A 26,445-nucleotide genomic window follows, 5' to 3' on the forward strand; every position below is an offset into this window, starting at 1 on the left:
TAAATTTAATATTTTTTTAATTAGTACTTAGGTAGGTAATTATTGTCATTTGCAATTTGTTTTTACCTTATATACAAGAGTACTTTAACAATTTAAGTAGGTAGGTATTTTAATTTTGTGAATAGAATCAAAAATTTATTTTATTTACCTATGGTTTTTAGAAACACATGGAAAATAAATCCATATAAAGTAAACTTAAACTAAATGAGTAAAAAAAAAACAAGCGAAGTCAAAAGCAAAGCCAACTTAGCAAAGCAGCTGTTCATTGCGTCGTCGCCATTGTTGTTTTCTATCTCGCTCATTCATTGCTTCTTCCCCCGACCCCCACCCGCCTGCCGCCCCATCAGTCGCGCTCGATTCTCGTTACGTGTGGACGTTTTGCGTGTATCTTTTAAGAAACCATTACCGTGTTATCCTTTGTCCTGAAATATTAAAATATAGTTCGTAACAAATACACGCGTAGCGTGTACTAAATATTTAGTTAAAATAACCTACCGTTCGTACAAATAACTGGTGAAATTGACAGGTGACCGTTCGTGTAGTGTGCGCTCAGTAATCAGTTAGTGATTCCCGCATAGTCGTTCGAGCATGAATAATATAGAAGCAACCGGTAACAGCTTCGCGTGTCAACCGGGAGAGGCTTGGTGATAGAGCAGTGTCGGGGTTAAAGCGTTGAGCGTGTGATGAGTCTGCGGTGACGGCGGTTGGATGGCGGCTGTAAGCGGACCAGCGCGGCACTCTCGCGTCTCGATGAGTGTGTCCATGTCGCTGATGCAGGGCGGTACGCAGAGTGCGCCCCAGGGCGCCATCCTGGCGGCGGCGGCGCCCTACTACCAAACGCCGGCCATCCCGACCGACGTGCAGCCCGACAGGCCTATAGGCTACGGCGCCTTTGGAGTCGTATGGTAAGTCATGTTGCTTTCAAACAAAGCCTAGTGTAGAATGTTATAGTTTGTTTTAATATTTTCATTTAAAAATCAGCAGGAAATTTTGACAGACTGAGTCATTGAAATATAGAGAAAATAAAACAAAATAACAACAAATTAATAGACAACAGCATTAATTATGTTTTGAATTATTCATCACATCACACCTTTTTTTTAAATAAATCGCTTTATCAATAAATTTAATTTTACCAATTTCATTGAAATTTAGTGAGCATTTTCAAATTCTTTTTCTACACAAATTATCATGGATGGTTATGGTTTCTAATAATAGACCCGAACAGCAAAATGCATATTTATTGAATTTAAGACATTATTTGTCATTGATCTTGCCAATTGTAAAACTTTTCTGTTTATCACATCAGCTGATGATTATCTTTTCAATATTCAATAACTCCCAGCTATAAGATACCTATGAGAGATGATGAAATCTTGATGAGATGAAAAATCATTGAACATATTATTTTTCTCATGTTAAATTCATGAAATATCTAAATAAATCTTACAAACAAGTTGAAGGGGCTATTTATCTATGAATTCTACAATTTTGTCAATCATTGTGGAGTAACTCAATTTCTGATCAATGAAATACATATTTAAGCAAATGAAATACCTGAGCTGAGTGATAAATTGAAAAATTATTTGTGTAAAAATTACCTGAGTTTGCAATAAGTATGGACACCTGGCTCGAAGTGATAAGGCAAGTGGGAATAACATTGGCTATTGTCATTAACTCACAATGCTTCTCATCACAAACACATTGAAAGTAACAATTACTTAATGTGTGCCTATTGAAATTTGATTTCCAGGAAAACTATGGCCACTGCTACTCGTTATAACTACAGCTAGGTTCTGTGAGGAAATTTGTTGAATATTTGTTTTATTTCTTTCTAGTTTTATTGTTTCTATAATGTCATAGGTATTATTTTTGGTACTGTTCTTGTTGGATTAGTAACTTTTTCTTTGTAAGTTTATTGAAAACAATTTGTAATTATTTTTGTTATTCAGATGTCACAAACATTTCAATGTAAAAACTTCAGACATCTACAATATATTTTCAAGTTCGAGCCATAAGTTATGGCATCATTAAATTATGTAGTTACAAGCATTTAAAAGTTGAACAGTTTACAACATGTGCGCCAAGTTAGCGTTCGCCGTTTCTAACTGCAGCCCTCTGTAAACACGTGGTGTTTGTGTCTACCTGTCGAGGCGTATTCGAATCAGCGTGGAAGGCATAAGAGTGATTTTCAATATTCATGTATCTTGCTATCGAATGCACGTCACAATCTGTGAAGACGTTGTTCGATTTTGCGCCTTACTACCATAAATTTGGCTCGCTTTTCATTCGACTGCGGGCTGGCTGTTGACGAAATGCAGTCACCGCGTGTATTGTTAAAACGACCCAACGGTTGTTGTGTTAAGGTTTAATTTTGGCCGTGATAAGTATTGCGGTCTAGTGTATTGCGAGGGTTGTTGAGTATAGGTGGATGCTTTGTGTAGATTCGTTGTGCGTACGTAGCTGTAGGACCGAGGCAGCGAGGGCGCTCGTTGATTGTGTGAACGACCGCGAGTAGGGAGGCGTACTTGATTATTCCGAGACCGCGTCGATCGCCGGTCGAGGGCCCTAAAATCCTGCTCGGAGTCTGCACAACGCTCACGTCTGCTCGTTGAATGCGAATAAGGACCCTCTAGCTTTTCGACTTATTTTCTAAGTTTTTTTTCCCTCAATCCCAAGAAATTTTGAGCCGTTTCTCGAACGGTAATCTAAATGCGAACTTCTTCCTAAGAATTCTAGTATTATCGCATTTGTGCTATGTTAAGCAAATATTTAACTAAGGTTATAAAAAAGCGTTGGAAACATTTGTGAACAATATTTATTAATGACCTACTAAGTTATTTATGCTGGTTTTGAAAAAGCTAGAAGAAATGCAACTTTTACAGCGCAATAAACTTGAGAAACGGCCTTATTAAAAGAATCAATTTTATTGACTCCTACATTCTACCTTTTACTTGTTCGAATATAAAAATTTATCTTTAGTTTTATTTCATTAAAAAAAATATATTAATAAAGCTTTTTATTTAGATAACCTGGTGTAAGTACACGGTTTAGGAACATGCGTTTGAAATGTGTTATTAGTTTGGTTGGGTTAGGTTGGGTTGTTTACATTCCTGCATACCTAATACAAAATCGTGTAAAATCAACCCATGTATCCGAAGTATTGCAAACAAATTTCTTTTCACTTCGAATATTCCGTTGTTAGTAGTTAACAGTAGTTAACTTATAATTTCTGTTCTGATAAAATCTGATATCTCTACTAGACGCAACATATTTCTGAGAATTTCACTGAGGGCGGAACGATAACTGCCATATTATGGAACTTTTCCAGCTTATATTTTTATAGTATGCCATTGATAGTTTCCGGAAGAAAGTCTTTGTATCGGAATCTCTTAGAATAACCTTCTGTTTTGTATTGCCAATTTACTATTACTAGTCCCTTTACTTGGAAACGGTAAGGGCCGGTTCCGTCGCTCGTTATATTATGTCCCTGATAGCTTATTTTAACATTTTCATACATTATTAATTGTCAAGATAACTGACAGACAAGCTGAAGGGCGTTGCGAAAACGGCCCTAACTGGTTCAAATAACTACATAACTAAAGAAAAAAGTACGATTCGTCGATCGTCGCGTGTGAAATACCCAGGGCACGGTGGGATGGGTCGAGTACATTAATTAGGAGAGGATGGGCTGATTGATTGGGCTCGGCACACTGCACCCAGCTCGACTGATGCCTACGCCTTGGATCTTAATCGATCGACCGGGGTACTGCCATTTGCGGATAAAATATTGCCAGTCAGACATATTGAGACGGAGCTAAGACAAGATTTAGTGTAAAAAATATTGTATAATTTATAAAGTGGAGCATAGAACGTATGTATCCCTTTTTGAAGTTGGTTAGTAATGAATGGCCATAAACTAATAACTTGTCAGTAATAACTTAATCGTTTTGCAAAAAATTCTGACTTAATTTGAGTTAAACACCAGTAATTTGTGAATAAACGGCTCATGAATAATAAATACATATTGGATTGGAAGATATAAATTAAAACGCCAAAGCTAGGTTTCAAAAGGTTGCGAAGATTAACTAATTGTTCTCGTTAATCATTGTTATTGCTTTAATCGTAAATGCTTACTGAATATAAACTATAAAGATCTGGCAACAATAAATAATGTTAAAGGAAGTTGTATGTTTTCGTAGCATCGATACTGCAAATGTAAAATATTATGCAGAAAGAATAATAAACTGGATCGTGTGTGTTTTTCATTTCCATTTCGTCTGATTAAATTATCATCGTTCCTCGTTTCAATAATGTTTTACGTAGAAAATTTTATACGGAACTTCTGAAGTGGGTAAAATACACTTGGAATTTTCTCCTCACATATTTTACATTCATCTTCTTTAGAGATTCTTACTTTTAGTTCATGTAGTTATTTCGTATTACATATTTACTTTAAGCCGATGAATTCATTCGATCTAAGTTTCGGGCTCCCGTACAAAGCACTTGATTACTATTTGTGCACTCCAATTTTCCCTGATGCCTTCACAATTGAGCCGTCGCTTAGTTGGATCAAAGTCTTATTTGCTTCAGCCGTAACTTGAATTACAAAAAACACCGTTGAAGGTTCGTTTGAAATCTTTTTTAATCTCTCACAGGAATTTCTACCTGACTCTCTTGAGATTTTTTTTGTAAAGTTTAGATTCTGGTGGATGGTATGCAGAATTCGTATTTATAATTGTTTTAATTTCTAGAAACCGTTATGTTTAGTATTATGACGTTAATAATATAGCGTTGCAGCTATAATAAGCTCATATGACCCCATCTGTAGCGAGTATAATGACTTTAATAATTATTCACTTGTTTCGCCCGGGTTTTAGCTCTTGTGCACTTCAAATAACTACCTATTCACAGAACAGCAGTTTCACTTTACGAAATTTTAATTCCTTATTTCATATGCTTTGAGCATTCAAACATTCTCGTGGAACAAATTAATATGTAACTGCCCATCTGTCAATAATTTACGAAAACATCATCTCTAGTGGTTTAGAAATGAAAATGAATATTATAAATATTTAGACAAATGACAGTTATTTTCGCATTTATTATTTTAACCTGGATATAAATGGCCAACGATTATTTGCACTGTAATCTACCTAAGAACCATACCACGGCTAAATATGAAATATGTAGTAGGTACGTTGTACTAATAACTAATGAAACTAATAACCCGAACCGGTTTTAGCACCGCTGGCTATCAATAAGCGTTATCAATAACAAATTTATGGCTAGGATATGAAACTGGGAACGTGCGTGTGGCGGAAGCGTTGCGCCGCTCGCATCGGGGTCACACCGGCTTGACGTGACACAAATGTAGATTGTAGATGTTTGGGATATACCGTAGTACAGTGTAGATAGTAGATAGATAAGTTACGCTTGTTAATAATTAAATGTGCAGTGCATTTTGTAGAGGCTAGGAAAGAAAGCGATACGTTACGTTCGTATATTCTGTAGCGCATAGAATAATTGTGGTACGCATTGAGATTGTGAAATAGTCCTGGCTTAGTGCGTGTGTAGTATAATGAAATGCGAATGAAAAATAAATATTGCATTCTGTATGATAATGTATGAAGCATTAGCGATTTTGCACTCAACTTTGTTTCAAATCAATTAGTTAATCGGTAGTCGGTACCGTCTTCAAACAAGTTTTAGCGCACAATTGTCGTTCTTGACGGCATACCACAGCTTTGGGATCAACAGGATATTATGAGCAAAGTAAAGATCTCTATACAAATAATCGTCACTTATGTTATAGTGCTCCGCTGCCTACATACTGCACTTTAGCCTCGCAAATTGAGCCACAATCCATATCTGATACAATAAACGGTTCGCAGCGTCGTCACTGTCGATAATTGGCCGTGTGAAAGCAGATACGGCATGGTAAAGAGTTGTAAAGATTTTATCTCGCAGCTCGTCACTCTCGCTTGCATGATCGGAGTTCGTCGGCACGATGAATTGCCAATGTTTTTGTTCGACCACAAAAAGATGCGTGTCCTTACAGTGTATGGAATAAGTATGGGAATTTTAATTGCGCCTCTGCATGGGACAGGTCAGGTAGTTGCAACTTGAAGTGGTTTACTCTGAATGAGTTTTTGGCTAAGGATGTCAGGCAATGAATTTTGTAGTAAACAATAGTTTTGTAGACCATATTTAAGACCCCACTAACACACAAGGGCCTACAAAAAGTTTTCTAAAGGGCTAAAAAGCTGTTCCTACTTACTTTGGTATACGCTACTTTTTAGCTGAACGTACTTAGAAATTATATAGTTTATTGTAAAAATATTGTAACAACAATCTATCTGAATTAATTTCTAGTGTCATTATTGAACTCAAAGTCAAAACAATCGCCAGCCATATCACAAACATAACGGAACCGCCGTCGACTGGGCAAAAAAGTTTACCAAGTAATTAACAATATTATTTTCTATAAAACATGGCGGATGTGCGTAATTCGCGGATCGTTATCGTGCCATTGACATTCGCGTATTTATATTTCCTACTGTTTGATGTAGCGGTCGCTGAATTTCAGTTTACATCTGCCCATCGCTTGTATGTTTATTACCTTATCACGGTTCGTATACGATGAGTATTAAAATTATTATATGTTGAACGTTCGCACTTGTGATTTGGTTGGCTGTTGGCATGGTATTAGATGCAACTTTGTAGCAGGTTAGGTTCAGTAGTACAGGCAGAATAAGATTAATTTAAACCTTGGTGAAGTGTTGTTTTTGTTTTGGTACAGAAATATATTGAAATTTATTCATGACTACAGTAAACATAATTAAGGTGGGAATTAAACGGGTAACATTAATGAAAATCTAGATTGAAATGCTTGTTCTGAAAATAGACATTGTTAAGTTGTCACGGTGATTCCTCATCAATGTTAACTTTATGCTGTAAAATGATCGAGGTAAGAACTTGATACCAAAGATATATTTTATCTTAACTTTGACCCACTTAAGTATTCTAGAAAAGTTTGTATAAAGTCTAATATTTAGTGGAAATAACACTTTTATCGTAAAAATACAAGAAATAAAATAAACTTTCTTAATATTTCGTGTTTTTTATAGTAGGTTAGGCTTCCAATTGAAGTTACTGATAAACATTTATTGAATTAATCAATATGTGGATACATGTTATACCTCATGTACCTAAATACCTAATACCTAATAGAGAGTAAATATGTATACTTAATAGCAACTTTGACCACGCCACAGTGGCCAACATAAGCCAATACCTATATTTTATCAGCACAAAATGCCTTCAACTTATTTTATTTGATACACAGTTTCATTAAGTATGCCTAACATTTCATAAAAAAATATTACAACACATGAAAACAACATGAAGGAGTAATGTTTCTCCATATTAATAAAAAGAGACTTGACCCTCGTGTCTCGGCTGAACTGACGACCTTTATACTCGCGATCGTTCTGTTAATAACATCATATTTCATTTTCAATGTAAACTAATTTAATTTTATACTTGTACTCGACGTATTTAGGTGTAGGAACTAGGAAGATATATCCATATAAATAAAAAGAAAGAAATAAAGAAAACATTTATTAACATTATTTTTTTAACATTTAGAACAATAAAGTTACTTCACAAAACTTTGTCGTTTTATTTTCATAAATAAAAAGTATATACATATCATTGTTTTTTAATCAAAAGCGATTTCAAATTATCACACAGTATCACAATACTTTACGATTATTGCAATAACAAGTTACATTTGCCGACAGCTTTGCCCCACGGGTTCGTTATTGATGTTTGTTTTGCTGATTCACAATATTTATGAATAATAACATCAATTTTCAACTAAATCTGATCCCCAGAAATGTTTTTTTTAATAAAATTTCGGAAATATTGACTCCAATTTGAGGTCTTCGTGTTATTGACACATGTGATTATGGCTTGATGCTCTAATTAACTTTAATGTGGCTATTAAAGGAATTATGAGTTTGATAATTGCGGATATGTAGGTATTCTGTGCAAAAAAAATAGACGTGTAGCACTCGGGGACTGCCGCGGTAAAGCTATTGCATGGCATGCCTTCAAGCCACACCTCCGAACCCGTCGGAGTGGGGAGCGTGAGGTTTTTTCGTTACGGAATTTCTCGATTCGGACCCCGCGCTCAAGGCCCGCGATAGAAACTATGCAATAGCTTAAAAACTTATTAAATTGAATAAACCGTTTGTTGCGACGCAGCAGACATTTCTTTGTATTCATTTATTTATAAGCTCACTGTAGCGGACTTTAAATTCTTATTTTTCTCATTTAATAGTTAAAGAAACCAGCAAAACTATTGTCTGATTGTTACGCATGCCCAATCATGGCATTTAAATTAGCCACAGCAATCAGGCATGATGTCAAAAGCATACACGTGTAAGGATTCAAAATGCACATTAATCTTCAAACGCAGCTTTAAATGTCGGTTCGTTTCGAAATACATAATGACGTCATATCTAACTGGCAATAAGGTTAGTGTTACATCATTGATGTGGCTTGTCTAATTAAATAGAATTAACGTATGATGCCACTGAACCTAATTAAAGCTAGGTATGTACCTTCCATGCGCCTAGTGACGACTGTCAACTTAATTTTTACGTAACGCAGTATTCGACAAACGTACGCTCAATTTAATGTGTTTAGAATTTGCCTAATTCGGTTTTTCGTAAATTAGTTCCGTGGGGTTTTGTTTTGTATCCAGCGGGCGCGGGGAGGCGTGGGCGGGAGGACGACGCAATAATTTTTGTCCTCAGTCCCACCCGGGGGCATTCCAGCCTTGCTACGACTTACCCGGCCAGAGCTATATAAAACTGTAGAGTGTAGAGGTAGGTACGAGGCGAACGATATCACGCTGTGTAACTACTGAGAAACATAATGACGTGTGAAGGCTGTTGTAAATTACCGTAATGTGATATGCTGACCGGCTCCGATGCGGTGTTTAAAATAAATTACATTTAACAAGTCGATAGGTTTGGGCGATAGCCTCTCCGTAATAGAACACCGACGTATAAACTTTAGTGCGAGATCGTGTATGCTTTTTAATTTTCATTGTTGGTATGGTATGTTTTATGATTTATGTTAAATTAAAATAATGGATCTTTGTTCTTCCAATCTGTATATGTATAAACATTGAACCACAATATACAGATTCAACCAGTAGGGAAACTTCATACATTAAACACGTTCGATTTGGCTCATGCACATATAAGCAAGCGTGTTTACGAGAATCGTAAGGGTATTATCACAATTGACAGATAAAAGAATACCCTGACTTGTCCTTAAATTTTATATTACCGTTTTGTTCATACTTATTTTTTTAACTAAATTAAATAGGTATGTACTTTATGATGCTATGATAACGACTCGTTTCTGTATAGTGTATACTATAGTCACATACTTTCACGTTTTATTTGATTTAATACTTGACAAAATTGCTTGTAACGCGGATACACATTAATAATAAATAATAGAATATACTTTCTCTAAATATATTGGCTATAAATGTGCCCATTTTCACTCACGGAAATAGGTAAGAATATTTTTATTGACTATTGTCACTACAAGCTTATCTTCATGATATTATTTAGTATGTATTTTTGTGTACAACTCAAAATAAAATATTTTTCTATGGTTTTTTTATACATATTGTTGAACTTAGGAAAACACCAGTAGGAAGCCTCTTTTGTCTTTCTACTAGTAAATATAACATACCTACTGTATCGTCTAATAAACAATTCTCCACTACTAATTCAATTTACGGAAGCATCAAAAGTCTTCATCCATCGCACGCAGCTCTATCACGCAGGCCGGTCTACACTGCGGGGGTCTCGAAGGACCTTGCAGCGTATCAATCATATCTATGTATAATTTATAACAGTCACCAAGATATCGTATTTGGTAACCTTTTAAGGGTATGGAATTGGATACCTATAGGTAGGTATACAGTTACGTTTGTAGGTAAATGTATTAGATTGACAAGTTCTGTTCGCCTGCTTATGATGGTTTTGGTAGATTGACGTGCTGCAGGAAAATTGTGGGTGCGTTTATGAAAAATTACATGCGTTACAGGATTTATGAGTTTAAATTTCGTTGCATAAATAGTTTGTAATTTTATGTGTATGCCGTTAAATAACATCTAAACGTAGGCAAAAAGTACTTAATCTGTAGTAAATAGGTTAAATATTTATAATTGCTAGATTTTAATTTTTAATGCTGTGTTTGCAACTATATTTCAGCGCAAACGCAGATATTGTTGTTTATTTGATACTAGCTGTGCTCCGCGGTTTCACCCGCATTGCTCAGCTCCTGTTGGTCTTAGCGTGATGATATATAGCCTATAGCCTTCCTCGATACATGGGCTATCTAACACCGAAGGTATTTTTCAAATCGGACCAGTAGTTCCTGAGATTTGCGAGTTCAAACAAACAAACTCTTCAGTTTTATAATATTAGTATAGATTAATAATGTAGGTACCTTGATAATTTTCGCCACCAAACATTGGTACACGATTTTAACAATTAAAAGATTAAGTAAGTTAGATTTTTTCGGTGCTATATTACTTAATCGTCATTAAAATTTAGTAGAACGAATAATGTTATTGTTTACAATTGACGCTGGGTCATTCAGGGAAAGCGAGCTCAACAAAATAGCTTTATAATAGACGCTCTTGTTTCTCTATTTTATTTTTTGTGATCGCGCCGCGGAACTGGTATTGTTTCGCTATGAATAATTACGTAAGTGATCCACTTTGAAATTTATCGCCGATAACGATGCTACTAAAAACAGCTAACACGACACAACCATTATTATTTTACTAAGAAAACCCTTTGAAACGTTCGCATTCATTTCTTTTACCGCAGATGGTATCTTTCTCTATACACAACAAAGGTAAGGTCGAAAGACTGGCCTATGCCCCTGGACAGCTTGAAGTAGCTCGCGTTTGAGATACTTATCAAGACGACAATTGTCAAGATTTAAAAGATAGAGCGTCGAAAAATGTTTGGTAGAAATATAAAATTCTACGCGCCCGTGGTCCTTTTCGTTAACGTGACGTAATCACGAATGCTAATGTTACTCCCAATCACGACAAGCAGAATTATATTCTGTGTCTAGTTGTCAGATATATTTGTATGCGGGGAGCGTGACCAAGTTTCCGTTTGGGACCCCATGTGAAAACGATTTACACAATGTCGAATTGCCTACCTGCGTTGCGAAACCCTCTCCTCGTCCCTCGAGCGGACCCGACCAGTTTCTAATAGCGCTCGGCTAATATGGAAGATAACTGTACTTAGGGCTCCAATCCTTGTAAGTACCTGCTTGAGGCTTCACCATTATTTAACTACATTGCCGTATAAGACTTTTCTCCGAATAGTTATAGTTATTGCTCGTATTATATGCAGTGTAATTACATTTGGAGAAGTAACTAATATTATTAAATCAGGTTTTGCAAATGAATATCGTAATTAGGTAATTATGTTAAGTGGACTTAACATTATCGGCATAAGCGCATGTTTCCTCGAATATTTTACGAAATCTAGGTGGGTATTGTTTACAACGTAAACAAATTTCACAGTTTTGTTGGTAAACTTGCTTCGTTCGAGCGATTCGTATTCGCATTGTATAGAATTGTCAAATCAGCGATGCATCCGTTAACTGTTGAAATCCGGTCAAAACTTGGCGCTACGGTACTGCGGATTACAGTGGTGAGGCCATCGACCCACATAATATTTTCCTGAACGAAATGAAACACGAACGGCTCGTCTTCAGCACGTGTGATTGTTGGTAACGTGGCGCCGTAAAACGTGCTTCGACCTGAGTTATTTTAATACGTCGCGTTTAAATGTGTACTCGCTTTTGGTGTATTTATACAACTAATTGAAGCGAAATCGGCGTATAATTCGGTGGGCTTTTGTGCTTGAAGCTAACTGGTTTTTGATGTTAGGTATTTCTTTTTACTTGGTTTTAATAAAGGCTGGATTTGTGCCTAAGAGCTTTTCGCAGCTCTTATGGGGATATTATAATGAGCAGATATTCACAATGTCTGCATTCGATCGTTATAACAGTGGCTAGGCGCAAGTCACGTTTGACTATTCAACTCACGACACGGCTCTCTTTTACTTGCGGAACTATAAAAGTGCACTTATCCGGATTTCTTAGTGGCGTTAAAATTTCTTGACCTCGATTGTTGCACCAGTCACGTGTCGCAAAGGATCCTTTAGCGTAGCCTTGATGCGACGACCGTGTTAAGGTGAATTTTAATATGACTATTAAGTATGATTACCGTTAATCGCATTTATTTTTAGCAACTTTAAAGTTTAAAGCTTCCAATATTACTTGTTCTGTAGTATTGGCTATCGAATATTTCAAATTAAATTTTCAAGAATTCTATCCATTTTGGATTAGTCGCTATTCAGGTTTTATGCGTGAGAAGCAGTGACAAACGGTAACGTTTCTAAAATATGCAAAAGTAGTTCTGTATCAGAAGTTTACTGGCATAATAATTTTATAGTATTTTATTTAAGAATCGAAGTCGATAGAAATAAGTTTATATGTAATTAATGTTAAAACGCGCATGTATTCATGTGTAGCGATACACTTTCGCACGATACCCGCGTGTAATTTTATTTTCCGTCCATATAGCCATACATCTAGAACGAAGGAATTACATTAGCGATGCGATCAGCTCGCTCAAGTTAAATGAATAACGCCGGAGCCAAGCGGAGCACATCTGAGGGCGAGATCGAATCTTTGATAATTGCATCTGGCGCGGAATACATAAGGCAGATGGACTGGAGTCTATACTCTATAGCCTGTAGTAGTCTTTAGTAGTTATATGTTACTTTTCCGAATGAAGGAACTAATTGAGTTGGAAGTGTGGCGCCATTGATTGCAGTTTTAGTAGATCTTATGTGTGTGGGAGGTTGATGTGTTACTACGTGAATTCGTTTATATACCCATATACAGATTATAGGATGTCTTTGACTAAATGTAATGGAAATAGTTATGTTGGGTCGTGATCTTGATTCTTGGAGATATAGTTGACTCATGGTAGGTACGAAATGGAAAATGATGCAATTCGTATTGGAGCGTAGGTATTAAATCAATATCTGAATTTGATTTCATTAGTACCTAATAGTTCTTGGTAAATTTTGATTATATGACAAGTCATTGGATTTAGTAATAACTATTATCCCGATTTAATAGTGCTAGAAGCTCTATCCCTCTATTTTTTCCTCTTCTCGACTAGTTAATATTCAAAATTTATAAGTTGACACATTCATGTTTCGGTTTAATATCATTACTCCTTTTTACTGTTAGTAAAAAGTTATTGAATCTAAATCATCCGATATTTACCAGCAACGTTTAACAGCATCTGTATACCAATGGGCTATGAAACATCTAGTATATTGTTGTAATCATAAAGTTTTATCTTTGTTTATATTTTTATGTGTACCGGCGTATAAACATGTTCAAACATAAACGGTATGTTAAGAAAACATGGCAGTTTTCTGTTCAAATATTATATATTCCGCATAATATACTCCTCTCGTTTTTATAACACATGACGTGAAAATTCAATTAAAAATAACAGTCGCGCAAATACGCGACTTAGTGAGTTATGAAATAGTAGGTATTTTGAACGAAATTTCGTAGCGTGTGAATGTTATTTTTTCATTAGTCGGCCATTTCATGTTTCCCGCTGGCGTTGTATACTGTACATACATGATCAACGCGAGAGCGTTCTGAATCCTTAATTTAACTGCATACATCCGGAGATGCAGCGGGCGACTCCCTCTGATTGCGCTCCGTGCTTCGGAATTAACGTCACATCTTATAGGCTCGGCTTATCGTCTTAATGCACGCTTGTAAATGAAGTCATCGACGGTCCAAGTACGCGGCTATTGGGCCGCATTTATCCTGGCTTTAGATATATTCCTTAGGTACATTTGGGTAAGGAGAATGATGTAACATTAAGATCGTTTATTGAAGAAGAGTCGAGTGTGTGAGACCAAAGCTTTCTCAAACCACGAATTCTTCGAGTAAAATGTTTTTTAAACATTTAATCCCATCGCTTTTTAAAATACCATTGTTCGGTGGGACAAGAATACATTCTGAGTAACAGTACCTGCGTATTACATTATTGTTTTGGATACAAAATAAACTTAACACCATTGCGAACAATATGCCGTGGATTTATAATAATTCCGCACGAGTCAGCTGTGATTTAAGCGCTCTCTTGATAATATTCCCGCCTGAATAATTATCGCCAATTTTATGTCATTAATTGGGTATAATAAGTACAATTATACTGGGGAACATTTTATTATTCATTGACATAATATATCAAGAAGAACCAAAATAAGATTATTGCTTTAGTTATAGTTGAGTGAACTCAATAAAAAATGTTGTTTAGTCAATGCGATTTATTCAAATTTCAAACATTATGCAACTTTAAAAAAAAAAACTTTCTACTTTTCAGGTAAGTGGATGCTATAACACTATTAAATTATTCACCGGGGTAAGTTTGAAACGATTTTAATCAAAGTTCTCGGCGTAGCTGCAACTAATTAGAATAATGGTTATTTTTCGAAGTTCCTTGATTCTTCTGACACGGTTGTTTTGGATGAGCAGGTGTTTAATTAATTGTTGCTGCCTTCATCACGCCACGATGTTAATTGCGTTCAGTTGAGATGTTAGTCATACCTTAAATACCTTTAGATCGCTCTCAATATTGTAACCTAAATGTAAGAAATCATCTTACTGAATCATAATCTCCTTAATTGGGAGATTCTTGACTTATTTTTATTCGTAAATGTACACTATAACTAAAAATATGTTAAATACTGGATTTGGCGCTTTAGAATATGCAGATTTAATTACAATTTGGTTAAAATATATCACGTAAATACTATATATATATATATATACACACGCTGAAACATGAACTTCCTTCGAATTCGGATAAAAAGGTAAAACAAACATTACCGTGCGATTACTTCAACGTTTATATTAACTCCAAACGTCGCATTTAAGCTGCGATTTGTTTTAATGTGAAATAAACCTAAGGCTTATGCGTAGGTAATATTTTTTTATTACAAATGCGAACGACATAATCCTATTTGCGCTACAAAGATTGCCGCGTTTAAAAATAAAATCAGTTACATAAAACGTATATATTTTGCTTAAAGGATCTTTTAACTCCGCAACCGTAACTAGTATTAGATAATATAAAAATAGATACCTAGTAGAACTTCTCCCTTTTTGAAGTAGTTAAATGAATTATCACATGTAACCGTATATCGACGTTTGCAAGCGCACAAAGTGCTCTTAAAAAGTATTAAACGCAACCTCTAGCCGGTCTGGTTCCACAATCTTCATAGCTAGAATCTATTAAGCGAACAATGCTGGCTTCAATTACATTCCGCATCTCGACAACTGGTCTGCGCTCAGACCACGTCTATCCAGTGTCTAACGTTACAGGGTGTAGGGTTTCGGTGGGCTCAAAGGAAACTCGCCTTGTCGCGACAGATGTAATGTATACCAGGAGACACTGGTTTGGCTTGAGACGTGTGTGTTGTTGCTTCACTGGATTGTTAAGGGTATGTGTTCATGGTAAATGTATTGGAGATACTGTTGAAAGATCGATCTTCGTTGGGTTCTTCGTATGGTGTGCAAATACAATCTATTTGTGCTGTTTGTAGATTGTAGATTGCAGCTATTTGACTTAAGACTTGCCAATTTATTCTTCTAATTCAATTGAAAAATTTTACGGAACTTTGAATTTTATAGGAAGCAGTCATAAACTAAGTTCTAGTTTTACGTGCTAGTGATGAAATAAGACGAAGAAAAACAGGAGAAAATAAATTACCAAAGCAGTTGCAACTGCAACGCTCCAAACGCAGCTGTAATAAAACGTCCGTGGATTTAAAACATAACATTTTTTCATCTCCTAAACAATACGAATAAAAACGCGGCCTTCATTTTATAAGACCCTGGATGCAAGGCTTGTGATACAAAATAAAAGCTCACGAACAAGGACCTGCATGCATTAATCAAGATGGTGGAGTGGCGCGCTCGGAGCGGGGTACTGCGGGTCTAATGATAGAGCCGCGCTCGTGGACCCGCTGCGGTTAATCAGAGCGTCTCTATGAACACATAGAGACACATAGAGACGCACACAACGTTGTGTGAGATAGAGTTTTAACTATTTTTTATTTCACATAGCTCGCCAGGAATTTTTTAACGACTCTTGAAGCGTTGGAATTGAAATTGCGAAAGACTAGATTACAGTGACATTAGAGTTTATGTGACGCAGTCATAAATACGTCAGAGATGTCAAATAGTTGAGAAGTTTTGAGTATATCTCTGATTACGTTTATCATAAGCGAAAACCTAAAATATTTAAACAAATGCTACGATAAACATGTTGGTTAAAGTACAATTTATTATTTGTTGTAATTGTGACTGAATAGGCCAAAGTTATCCTTATTGCCTGCGTCGTACAGCCGTGCGAGGGTTGACGCGAAAGTGTGATAGGCAATTTTTTAGCATTAGTCGACAAACGTGAAGCGGGCACGGCAGATGCGGCTAAGGTCAGCGCCCTCGATACCACGCAGCTGGAATTAAGACTAGCTTTTTTGTTCCCCCTTATCGCTTTAGTGCTGCAGTTCTTATGTGACATTCGACACTAGAACGCCGGGGTCGTGTGTGCGAGCACTTCATGGTTCTTTGGTGTTCGAAGTTCGAACTAATAATAGGTTCGGAGGATGAAAGAGAAATACGTTTGATTTATGTTGGATAAATTGATGAAAAGGATTACGACGTTGTTGAAAAACGGAAACTTCAATATTACATAATATTATCATTATGATATGTTCGTGGAAATTAATTTTTCTAATTTGTTTCTCTCATGTGTAACCTTATGTAATTATTATTCTAGAGGAAAAGACCTTTCTCCGACCATTATAGTTTGTTATGAATGTTTGTTGTCACTTTATCTATAATCGGAGCAGTCGCTTCGTGACTTGGCCCATCCAAACGAACGGTCGCGTGGTGTAATTTTCCTGTTCTAAGTGGTCATTAGTTCCCGGAGACGGGGACATTGTCGCACCTCCATTAGCTATATACGCATACCTGTATGCTCGCCTTTATGCTTTATGATTTTTATGACTAACGATGCGAGGTTCGTAAGTCTTTTGTTATTTATGATGAACTCGAGCGACGTCTTTAATTGACGGCTCGAGGATTGTAACGAAACGTTATTTCCAGGGAGATACTTACAATATTTAAAGGGGATTTCAGTTTGAAAAGCTCACCCCGTGTCGTAGGGAGCGCCGCTCCGAGTTTCGGGTACATTCACCGCACGCGATCGATCCTCGTGCCACACCAGAGGGACCGACCCGGTACAGACTGTTTTCATTTAATTATACAGACATATCGTCGTTTTAATGGTAATTTAATGAAAAATAATAATACAACACGGCGGCTTAATACAAGCCTGTTTTCCCCCATTTTGCTAAAGAAATTTCACACGAATATGATTTCGCTTTAATTTTCGAAATGTATGTGGTTTTGCGGTGCGTACAATCGCAATCCAACACATGACTACGTTTCACCAATTTTAAATCTCACGCTATTAAATACCTCGGTTCGTGTTCACACTTTCAATATTGTTGATAAAATTTAATAGTACCTATGCATTAAAATTACTATTTGTAAAGGTTTATACAATAGCTTCACTGGAGTTGTTATTTTGCTCGATAAAACGGTCCGCCGAATTTCTATACGAAAGATTCTCAGCGCAAACAGGTTTGTACAGGTAAACGCTTTAAATGATATCTACATAGACAAAACGGTCCGTCCCGAAGACCAATTTGGGTGTCATTTGTTAACAATGCTGCATTCCGATTGCGCGTCACTCAACATAAAAGAGCATTTCGGGAATTGTCCTGAAGTTATAATGAGAAGGCTTTGCGAAATGGCCTCGGGCTTTAATGCCGGTTCGAGCGAATTTATTTCGGCAGATCATTGTGTGTCTTGAATTTAAGTATTCATTAAATTACATTATAGCCGCTGTGCCTTCAGCTATAAGGTTTCGATGTATAGAATCGATAAGACTTTCGTCGTGGTTCGCCGGTCACGCTTCGTATCTCCTTTGAATACACAATATTTGTTTGAGCCTTATCTTGTTAAGCCGCGTATAAACTAAGCGCGGCAAACCATCGAACATAGGCGCGCGCGGCGGCCGCGCACTATATAGACGGGATCGCCGCGCGCGGCGACGCGAACATTGCCGCGCTCGAACGTGCCGCGGGGCGATCCGCTCACTGTCGGTTTTTGAGACCGCATCAAAGGAGCTTCAGGCGTTCGCTCGCGCGCCGTGTGGACGGTTTGTAGTTTTGGTGATTCGGCTCGCGCGGCGTATACGTAAAAATGGACAACGAAAAGTGCCGTTTACTAATACAATTGTATGGCGCTAATGAATTTTTGTGGAACAGCAAATCCTCCCAATACCACAATAAATCGCTGAGGTATGATGCGTGGGTAGAAATCAGTAAGAAAATGGATATACCTATTCCTGACTTGAAAAAGAAAATGACTACACTTTTGGCGTCCTGCAGAAGAGATGTTCGTGATGGATCGCCTGCCGCGCGCGGCAACTACGTTCAACTTAAAATATATCTACATATTGGCTCGCGCAGCAAATGAACGTCAACTCTGGTCGAACATTGGCTCGCGCGGCTGCCGCGCTTAATTTATACGCACCTTTACGTTCGCGTTAGTGTCTTGATATCATATATGCATTTCAAGCGAGTCAAATTAGAACGTCAGCTGCATAAAAGCATATAAGTATATACCACTTGTTCATTATTTCGAAAACTCTTTGTCTATTTCTGTAGACCGTTAAACGAGTTTAGTTGAAAGTTTGGCATTCTTTATAACGTTTATTTCACGCTCGATCCTAAATTACTTCTCACGGTTCGCCCCGACATTCGATAGCTCTCATTTGAACTGGAGTGCATTTAGAATTTAATGATGGAATTATGATTTGCTGGGGTGCTTCAACTTGTCCCTTGACCCCCTATGTAATTTCAATGAAATCTGAATTTAACGGTATTGTCTAATTTAGTAATTTGTATTATGGAGTTAGAAACTATGATTTACTAGATTTCCGCCCAAAGGAAAACCCGCATAGTTCCCGTTCCCGTGGGATTTCCGGGATAAAAACTATCCTATGTGTTAATCCAAGTTACCCTCTATATGTGTGCTAAATTTCATTGTAATCGGTTCAGTAGTTTTTACGTGAAAGAGTAACAAACATCCATACATCCTTACAAACTTTCGCCTTTATAATATATATTAGATAAGTGGGTTAATTATTTTATCGTTTCATTATAATTACTTTAATTGAGACGACATACACGCTATCGTACTTAAATAATTTAAAGCAAAAGACTCCACCCAGTCACACCACATCTAACCCTCCTCATACATTTTGATGTCACTTTTCTTTATACATTTTACCACTTCGTGAGATACGCTACGTTTAGAATATAAGCATTAATTATATACGAAAAGTTAATATGTACAATAATTTTATTTTAGATAATAAGCGTTATTGCCCAATGTCAAATTTAGATAGCAAAGGTGTTTTGATTGTATTTTATTTTATTTATACACAGTTAAATATTAGTGCGCATTTAAAATGACACCAGATAAACATTGATACCTGCTTGAAAATTTATGATATACAGTGGTGGACGTTTAATTAGAAACAGGTAACACGATGAAGTAGTCATCAAGTTTATTTAACATTTGTGTATTAAAGTATTAGAGATTAAGCATTATTTCATATGTAATAGAACACCCGTTTATCTAGTTTTATAAGAAATTGCTTAATTTTAATCAAACGTTAGCTTAAATTAATAAAATCAAACAACTTTAGGTGAAGTCTGATTTCCGCGTATTTTCAGTCTGGACAACAAATTAGAAACAGCTTGTTTCGAGTGTTCTAAAGTCAAAACCTATTAAAATGCCGTCAATATTTTTTTCTTCTATAAATATTTGCACCGTTTTTTAAACATTCTATCTAAAAGTTTCTGAAAATTAATTAACTTTGCAGCAAAAATGGGTAAAAGTAAGATTCGTGACCCATCAACAAGAAAAATAATTTTAAGTTTATATTTTGACAAAAACTGGAGTTACAGGAAAATTGCAAATCATTTAGAGTGTTCGATAAAAAGATATTAAATGCTATAGTTTATTTCAAAGAGCATGGTACTTCTGATTAAGTGCCTAGATAAGCTTGACCATGAAAAACTACTGCTCGCGAGGATAGGTAAATTATTCTTTTCGCAAAGATAGATCCATTTAAAGGTTCCAATTCTATTATAAAATTAGTTTTTTCCGAAGATGAACCACGCCATGTGTCGATGAGATCGGTTTTCGGGTGGTAAGTCGAGGCAAAATTGTTTGTGAGAGACGCCAGGAAAGTACAGCTTCTTATTAGGCAGGGAACGACGATTTGCATTTACTAAGAAATATTGTTTGAGAACAGTCCGCCAGTGAAAAAGTTTTATTTTGGGACGAAACAAATTAATTTAATCAATTCTGATGGCAAAAGATACGCGCGTCGTCCAGTTAACCATACCTTAGATAATAAATTAAAAACAGTTAAGCAAGGCGGAGGAAACATTATAGTATGGGGTTGTTTTTAGATTGTTATAATCTTTATAGACAACAACGGCTTTACAACGTCGTGGCTCAGATTGTAAGAGATTTTCACACGTTTGCAAAAACATATTTCCTAATAGAATTGGAACCTTTAAATGGATCTATCTTTGCGAAAAGAATAATTTACCTATCCTCGCGAGCAGTAGTTTTTCATGGTCAAGCTTATCTAGGCACTTAATCAGAAGTACCATGCTCTTTGAAATAAACTATAGCATTTAATATCTTTTTATCGAACACTTTAAATGATTTGCAATTTTCCTGTAACTCCAGTTTTTGTCAAAATATAAACTTAAAATTATTTTTCTTGTTGATGGGTCACGAATCTTACTTTTACCCATTTTTGCTGCAAAGTTAATTAATTTTCAGGAACTTTTAGATAGAATGTTTAAAAAACGGTGCAAATATTTATAGAAGAAAAAAATATTGACGGCATTTTAATAGGTTTTGACTTTAGAACACTCGAAACAAGCTGTTTCTAATTTGTTGTCCAGACTGAAAATACGCGGAAATCAGACTTCACCTAAAGTTGTTTGATTTTATTAATTTAAGCTAACGTTTGATTAAAATTAAGCAATTTCTTATAAAACTAGATAAACGGGTGTTCTATTACATATGAAATAATGCTTAATCTCTAATACTTTAATACACAAATGTTAAATAAACTTGATGACTACTTCATCGTGTTACCTGTTTCTAATTAAACGTCCACCACTGTATATATTCTTAAAATACAATGTTTTAAATCACAATTTCGGAACATAAAAATAAATGACCATGCGCCGCGCATACTAATAGGTATATTTAAAGTTTCCCGAATAAATACCGAAAACTAGTTCAATCCAAGTTTCGAAGAAGTCCTAATCTACGTATCGATCACGAAGTTTGGATAAAAGAGCGTCGAACTAATGGAATTTATACCGGAAACCGCAGGTAACTCCGCTCCGACCGGGCTCCGAGCAGGGGAATTAAATGGAAACGTTAGCAGGAGTCATTATGTCGTATAAAATAACTATTTCTATAACACTCATATAAAACGTGTTCCACATCTCACCGAATACTACACCCCGAATTTCGGTAATTGCTTAAGTTGTATCGGGAGGAAAATTTGGTTAATCAATCACTGTTGGCTGGCCAAGTCTATGTTTAGCATTTCCTTTTTCATTCAATACTGTACCGAGAAAGAAAACATCTACATAAATTTATTACCAAGCTTTCCGTTTTAAAATATGTCCACGGAAAAGCTTCAGAGAATATAAAAAAGTTTTATGTTTTGGTCCTTTATAGCAAGTTATATCTTATCTTGCAACCGCGAAGCGCTTGAAGAAAACAAAGGCAGCATAATAAAAAACAAACCAAAGCTGATTTTCTTATGAAAGACACAATCTATTTAATCATCTGGTTAGTAGGTAATGAGGAAAAAAATTTTGCGATCTTTAAGCTGCCGCAGCCTTGGAGCCACATTTAGTTTATTAAGAATTTCCAAAAATATTTTCTCTTCCCGGTGGCTTATCTCAAATAAGGTTTCGGGGTTGTTGATCTGCTGGGGTGAGATCCCGCCCCTCACTTCAGGCCCCGCCCGGGACTCCACCTCATTCACAGCGCCCTTCGCAAGTTCGCGACCTTTACCAAATATCAAAGGAAGGACAAATAGCTATTGGACGTGGATGAGGTCCGTAATGGTGTTGTCCTTCGATTTCCTTTGCGTTTTTTATATGTAATGCTGTTACGTAAGTCCATAGGCGATTCCGTGATGTTACTATTAACAAGCAATTGGGTAATTGAATGTACTTCTGTCAAGTTTAGTAGTTTCGTTGAGAAATCATTACCTTTTTTGACTGTCATTTCTTTTTAGGAAAGAAACATGTCGTTACTTGTACAAAGTGAGATCTCATTGAAGTTAGTCTTTGAGTTGCTAAAATGTTTTCATATTTAAAATTTTTATGTTAAAAAATTCCGTCAGGTGTGCAAGTTACCTCACCTTCGTCATTGAATAATTCAATTCGAGATAGAAAAAGTGAGCGCCCATCATTATTCCAGTTGCAACTAGTGCTGTTAGTGAAGAGATGAATAAAATATTTCGTTTCATGTCCGCAGCCTATATCAATATCTCCGCCAACCCACGAACCCGCCAGGTTTACTAAAATATAATATTTACGTGGAGAATTTCAAACAGGGATACCGCATTAATACTGTTCAGTATGCGCCATCGTTCAGGTTGGACGGATAAAACGAATTTCAGCAACGGTTTCACAATTAGGCTTATTCAGCTGTACCTTTATGTTTGTGGACCTTTGTTGCTGCGTGTTTGTGTTTCATTAAAGGGAAAAAGTGTAAAGTACAAAAATGACCTGGATTCCTTTCAGGGTACCATTGTAATTCGGGCGGGCTGTAAAACTTTTAATAGTTCCTTTCTTCGTGTTAGTGGTGCAGTGACGGATATGTTTACGACGCGAATGCTTGGAAGTGCCGAGATATTGTTTTATGGCCTGTGTTAATAGAATTGCGAGTCATTAAGATTATACCATTATTATTACAGTTCTAGGTGCTTGTTTTAACGGGGGCACTTAGAAATTTTTAATGGCCAAACTATTAAAAATCATTAATGATTGGATTTAAAATAAATAGCCGTATCCATCTATAATCCGCAAATAGACCAGCCTTTAATAGAATTTCTATGTGATGTGTAATTAGAATCCGGGAAATTAAATTTCATTAATTCTATTGCTAGTAAAATTTTTAATATCTCGTCGTGTCTCAGTTTATACTGAGAATTTCTTATTTATCAAGACCTGTATAGGTATAACAGACAGCAACCCACACACTGTTCATTTTTCTTGTCAGCTTTTATTGGTTGTCTGAGCTCAGTACGGTGCAGTGTTGATTTAAGATGAAAGATTAAAGAAAAATAATATATTACTGGGTGGGTACCTTTAAAAAGGATGCTGTTTCCAATCGATATTCGATACCACGGATTATAAACGGTGTGGAGAGCAGTAAGAGTGGTTTTTAATTGAGAAGGAACAATTGATTGGTCACACGAAATTATCGGTTGAGTCATACATGTGATGTTAGCCGCTAGGTCTCAAAGGAATTTTTATTATAGGGTCGAATGTGGGTACCCGTGTCAGTGTTGTTTTTTATTTGGATTTAAATGATGGTGTCTTTTGTCGACAGTCAATTTTAAAGATTTAAGCACGTGAACTTTAAATTGAAGAATATATTTTTATTGAAGTTACATGAAAATTGTACTTCCAGTAATTTGTGAAGGTATATTTTAAATTAAACATCATAGAGATGTAAGTCGCCCACGCAGACCCGTCACACTTGAGCTTCATAATCCGCATACACATGTTAAAACATATTTTTATGATGCTCAATATATTCACTTATTCATTCCCGATGCGAAGCGGCACCATAAACTATTTGAGAGATCGAAATCGTGTTACGAAGTCACTGGGCACAATGTCACATTTCCGAACGCTGATTGAACGGAGCCAATAAAGTAATATCGATTTAATTCCTTCCCTTTATGACGCTGCATTTCTGTGAGCCGAAACTACGTCAGTGAATACAATTAAGCGATTAAACGGAATTGATGGAGTTATTGTCCATTGTACAGTGAATTATTGGCGTCGTGATTGCACGGGATCAACTGTTTATCGAATTGATGCTGTTTAGATTTGGGTGTTGTATGATAGCCAAGTGTTTGATAACTGTTAGATTTTTAAATGCGTATTGTACATAAGAAAATAAACTTCTGACTTGGAAAAAGTGACATGAAGTTATGTTTTTTTTTATTACTACTGCTAATGAGAAAGTTTATACTGGAATAATGGGTGGAGTTCCTTACTTAGATATAAATGTTATATTCGTCACTTGAGTTTTAAAATTTTAATTGAATTGTTAAAAGTTTACAATTTTAAATTAAAAGTTTTTGAAAACACAGTGTCTCGATAAGTCCACAAGGAAGCGCACGAAAAAGCGCAGAACAGAATTTCCAATTGTTATAGTCAACACAAATACCCACCTAGACAAATAGAGCAAGTTCATACGCTCCTCCGTCGACAGAAAGGGCCACATTTGTGCCAGTTTGTTCAGCAGTTACGTAACGACACGTAATGTACAATTAATATAGGGCCATTGTCTCCGATAGCTTCCGGGTAAGGAGCTGGCAAGCGAAGTAGGTTAACTGCCGCTAAGCTGGCAGTCTGGCACCGTTCGGACGTAGGCCGGGGCCCGGGATACAATGTTGCCTTTGTGTCTGCTACTTCTAATATTTTTATGAGGCGAATTAAAAGGTTGCTTATATAAGGGCCAATGTAGGTATTGTTTATGCTTGAACAGAGGTTTTGTAAAAGTTGACGATATTCAAAATAAGAACAATGATCTTGAATGTGAAGTTTTTACAGTAAATAAATACATGGAATTTTACAAAAAGTCGCGAATGCGCTTCAATTTTAATTGATGACTTGATAAATTGATATAAAAAATGTGTGATGTACATTTTTCTATAACTGTATTATCGTATATCAGATATTCTTAGTGGATTTATCTTGTGTGACTTGTTTATATTATATGCTTTTATTTTCAATTCCTTAGCGACTTACAGAGAATTTTACACTAGAAATGTATTGTTTGCTTCAACATGTGTAACTTTCTTTTTCGTATTGTAATTGGCAGTTGGCGATCGTTTTCATTATTCACTTCATGAAAATAATTGTCCCTAGAAAAAACCTAAGAAATCTATTTTTCGGGTTGCTTTTATGCATAGGTAGAAGCTGATTATACCGGACATTCTATTAAAAACTTCTTAAAAATCCCAACGTTCAGTTTAAAAAACAGCATTTGAACTAAGTTCTTAAGTTTCCAGCTCCTGCGCTAAGTTCTATCGCCTGAACTGCCGCTTTCAAAATAAACCCCTTTCTTTGTTAGTTTTCGTTCCAGTGAACGTTTTCACCGGCTTCATTTTACGACATCTATAAAATTTGCACTTACGGCGAGCGCGATTTGCAGATTGTTAACGAATCTTGCAGTTCCATATTATTATTGCTGTAGGTGTGGAAGTTTTTGTTGGTCGAGATAAGAATACGCGTAATGTTATAAAGAACGATAGCTGTTTTTATAACCGAGACTTGTAAAGATTTTCTTTATAATGCTGACTTAAAGTTATTACCGATTCAAGATTTTTGAAGTATCGAGTGAAAATATCTCGTTTTGGCTTGATTCTGAATGATAGTTTTTCCTGATAAGGGATTTAGGTCTTAGGAAAAAGTAGCAATAAAAAGTCATACATATTAACTCAATGTAAAAAGTCTTCAAAATACCTCGATACTTAACGGGAGCCAGAAAATTATAAGGCAGATATAACTCCTTCACTTCACACAAGCTACCTCGTTTCCCATACACGTCGAGCTGGTAATAACTAATAATCACATTACGGCATTATTCGTGTACCTTTTTTTTTTTTTTTTTTTTTTTTTATGTCAGAGCAAGCAAAGGGGCAGGTGGGCCACCTGATGGTAAGTGGTCACCACCGCCCATAAACACTTGCAACACTAAGTGTTGCAGGTGCTTTGCCGGCCTTTTAAGGACAAATAAGCTCTTTTCTTGAAGGCCCCAATGTCGTAGTTGTTCGGAAAC

The 26,445-nt window shown here is 36.1% G+C and overlaps 1 protein-coding gene across 3 annotated transcripts in view; it reads left to right on the forward strand.

Moving 5' to 3' along the window:
• The first annotated feature begins 351 nt into the window (after positions 1–351).
• nmo (serine/threonine-protein kinase nemo) overlaps positions 352–26,445 on the forward strand; it is a 132,156-nt gene continuing 106,062 nt past the window's right edge. For all 3 annotated transcript variants that reach the window (XR_016457071.1, XM_090105511.1, XM_090105513.1), the window contains exon 1: positions 352–905. Coding sequence is in view for 2 of the 3 variants with exons in the window: in XM_090105511.1 (XP_089961637.1) it covers positions 709–905 (197 nt within the window). In the remaining variant the exon portion in view is untranslated. The remainder of the gene's footprint in view (positions 906–26,445) is intronic.

Source organism: Colias eurytheme, chromosome 9 (assembly GCF_061535395.1).
Source record: "Colias eurytheme isolate Ceu_HAF_F1 chromosome 9, ilColEury1 Martin Lab GWU primary, whole genome shotgun sequence".
Classification (NCBI taxonomy): Eukaryota; Metazoa; Arthropoda; class Insecta; order Lepidoptera; family Pieridae; genus Colias; species Colias eurytheme.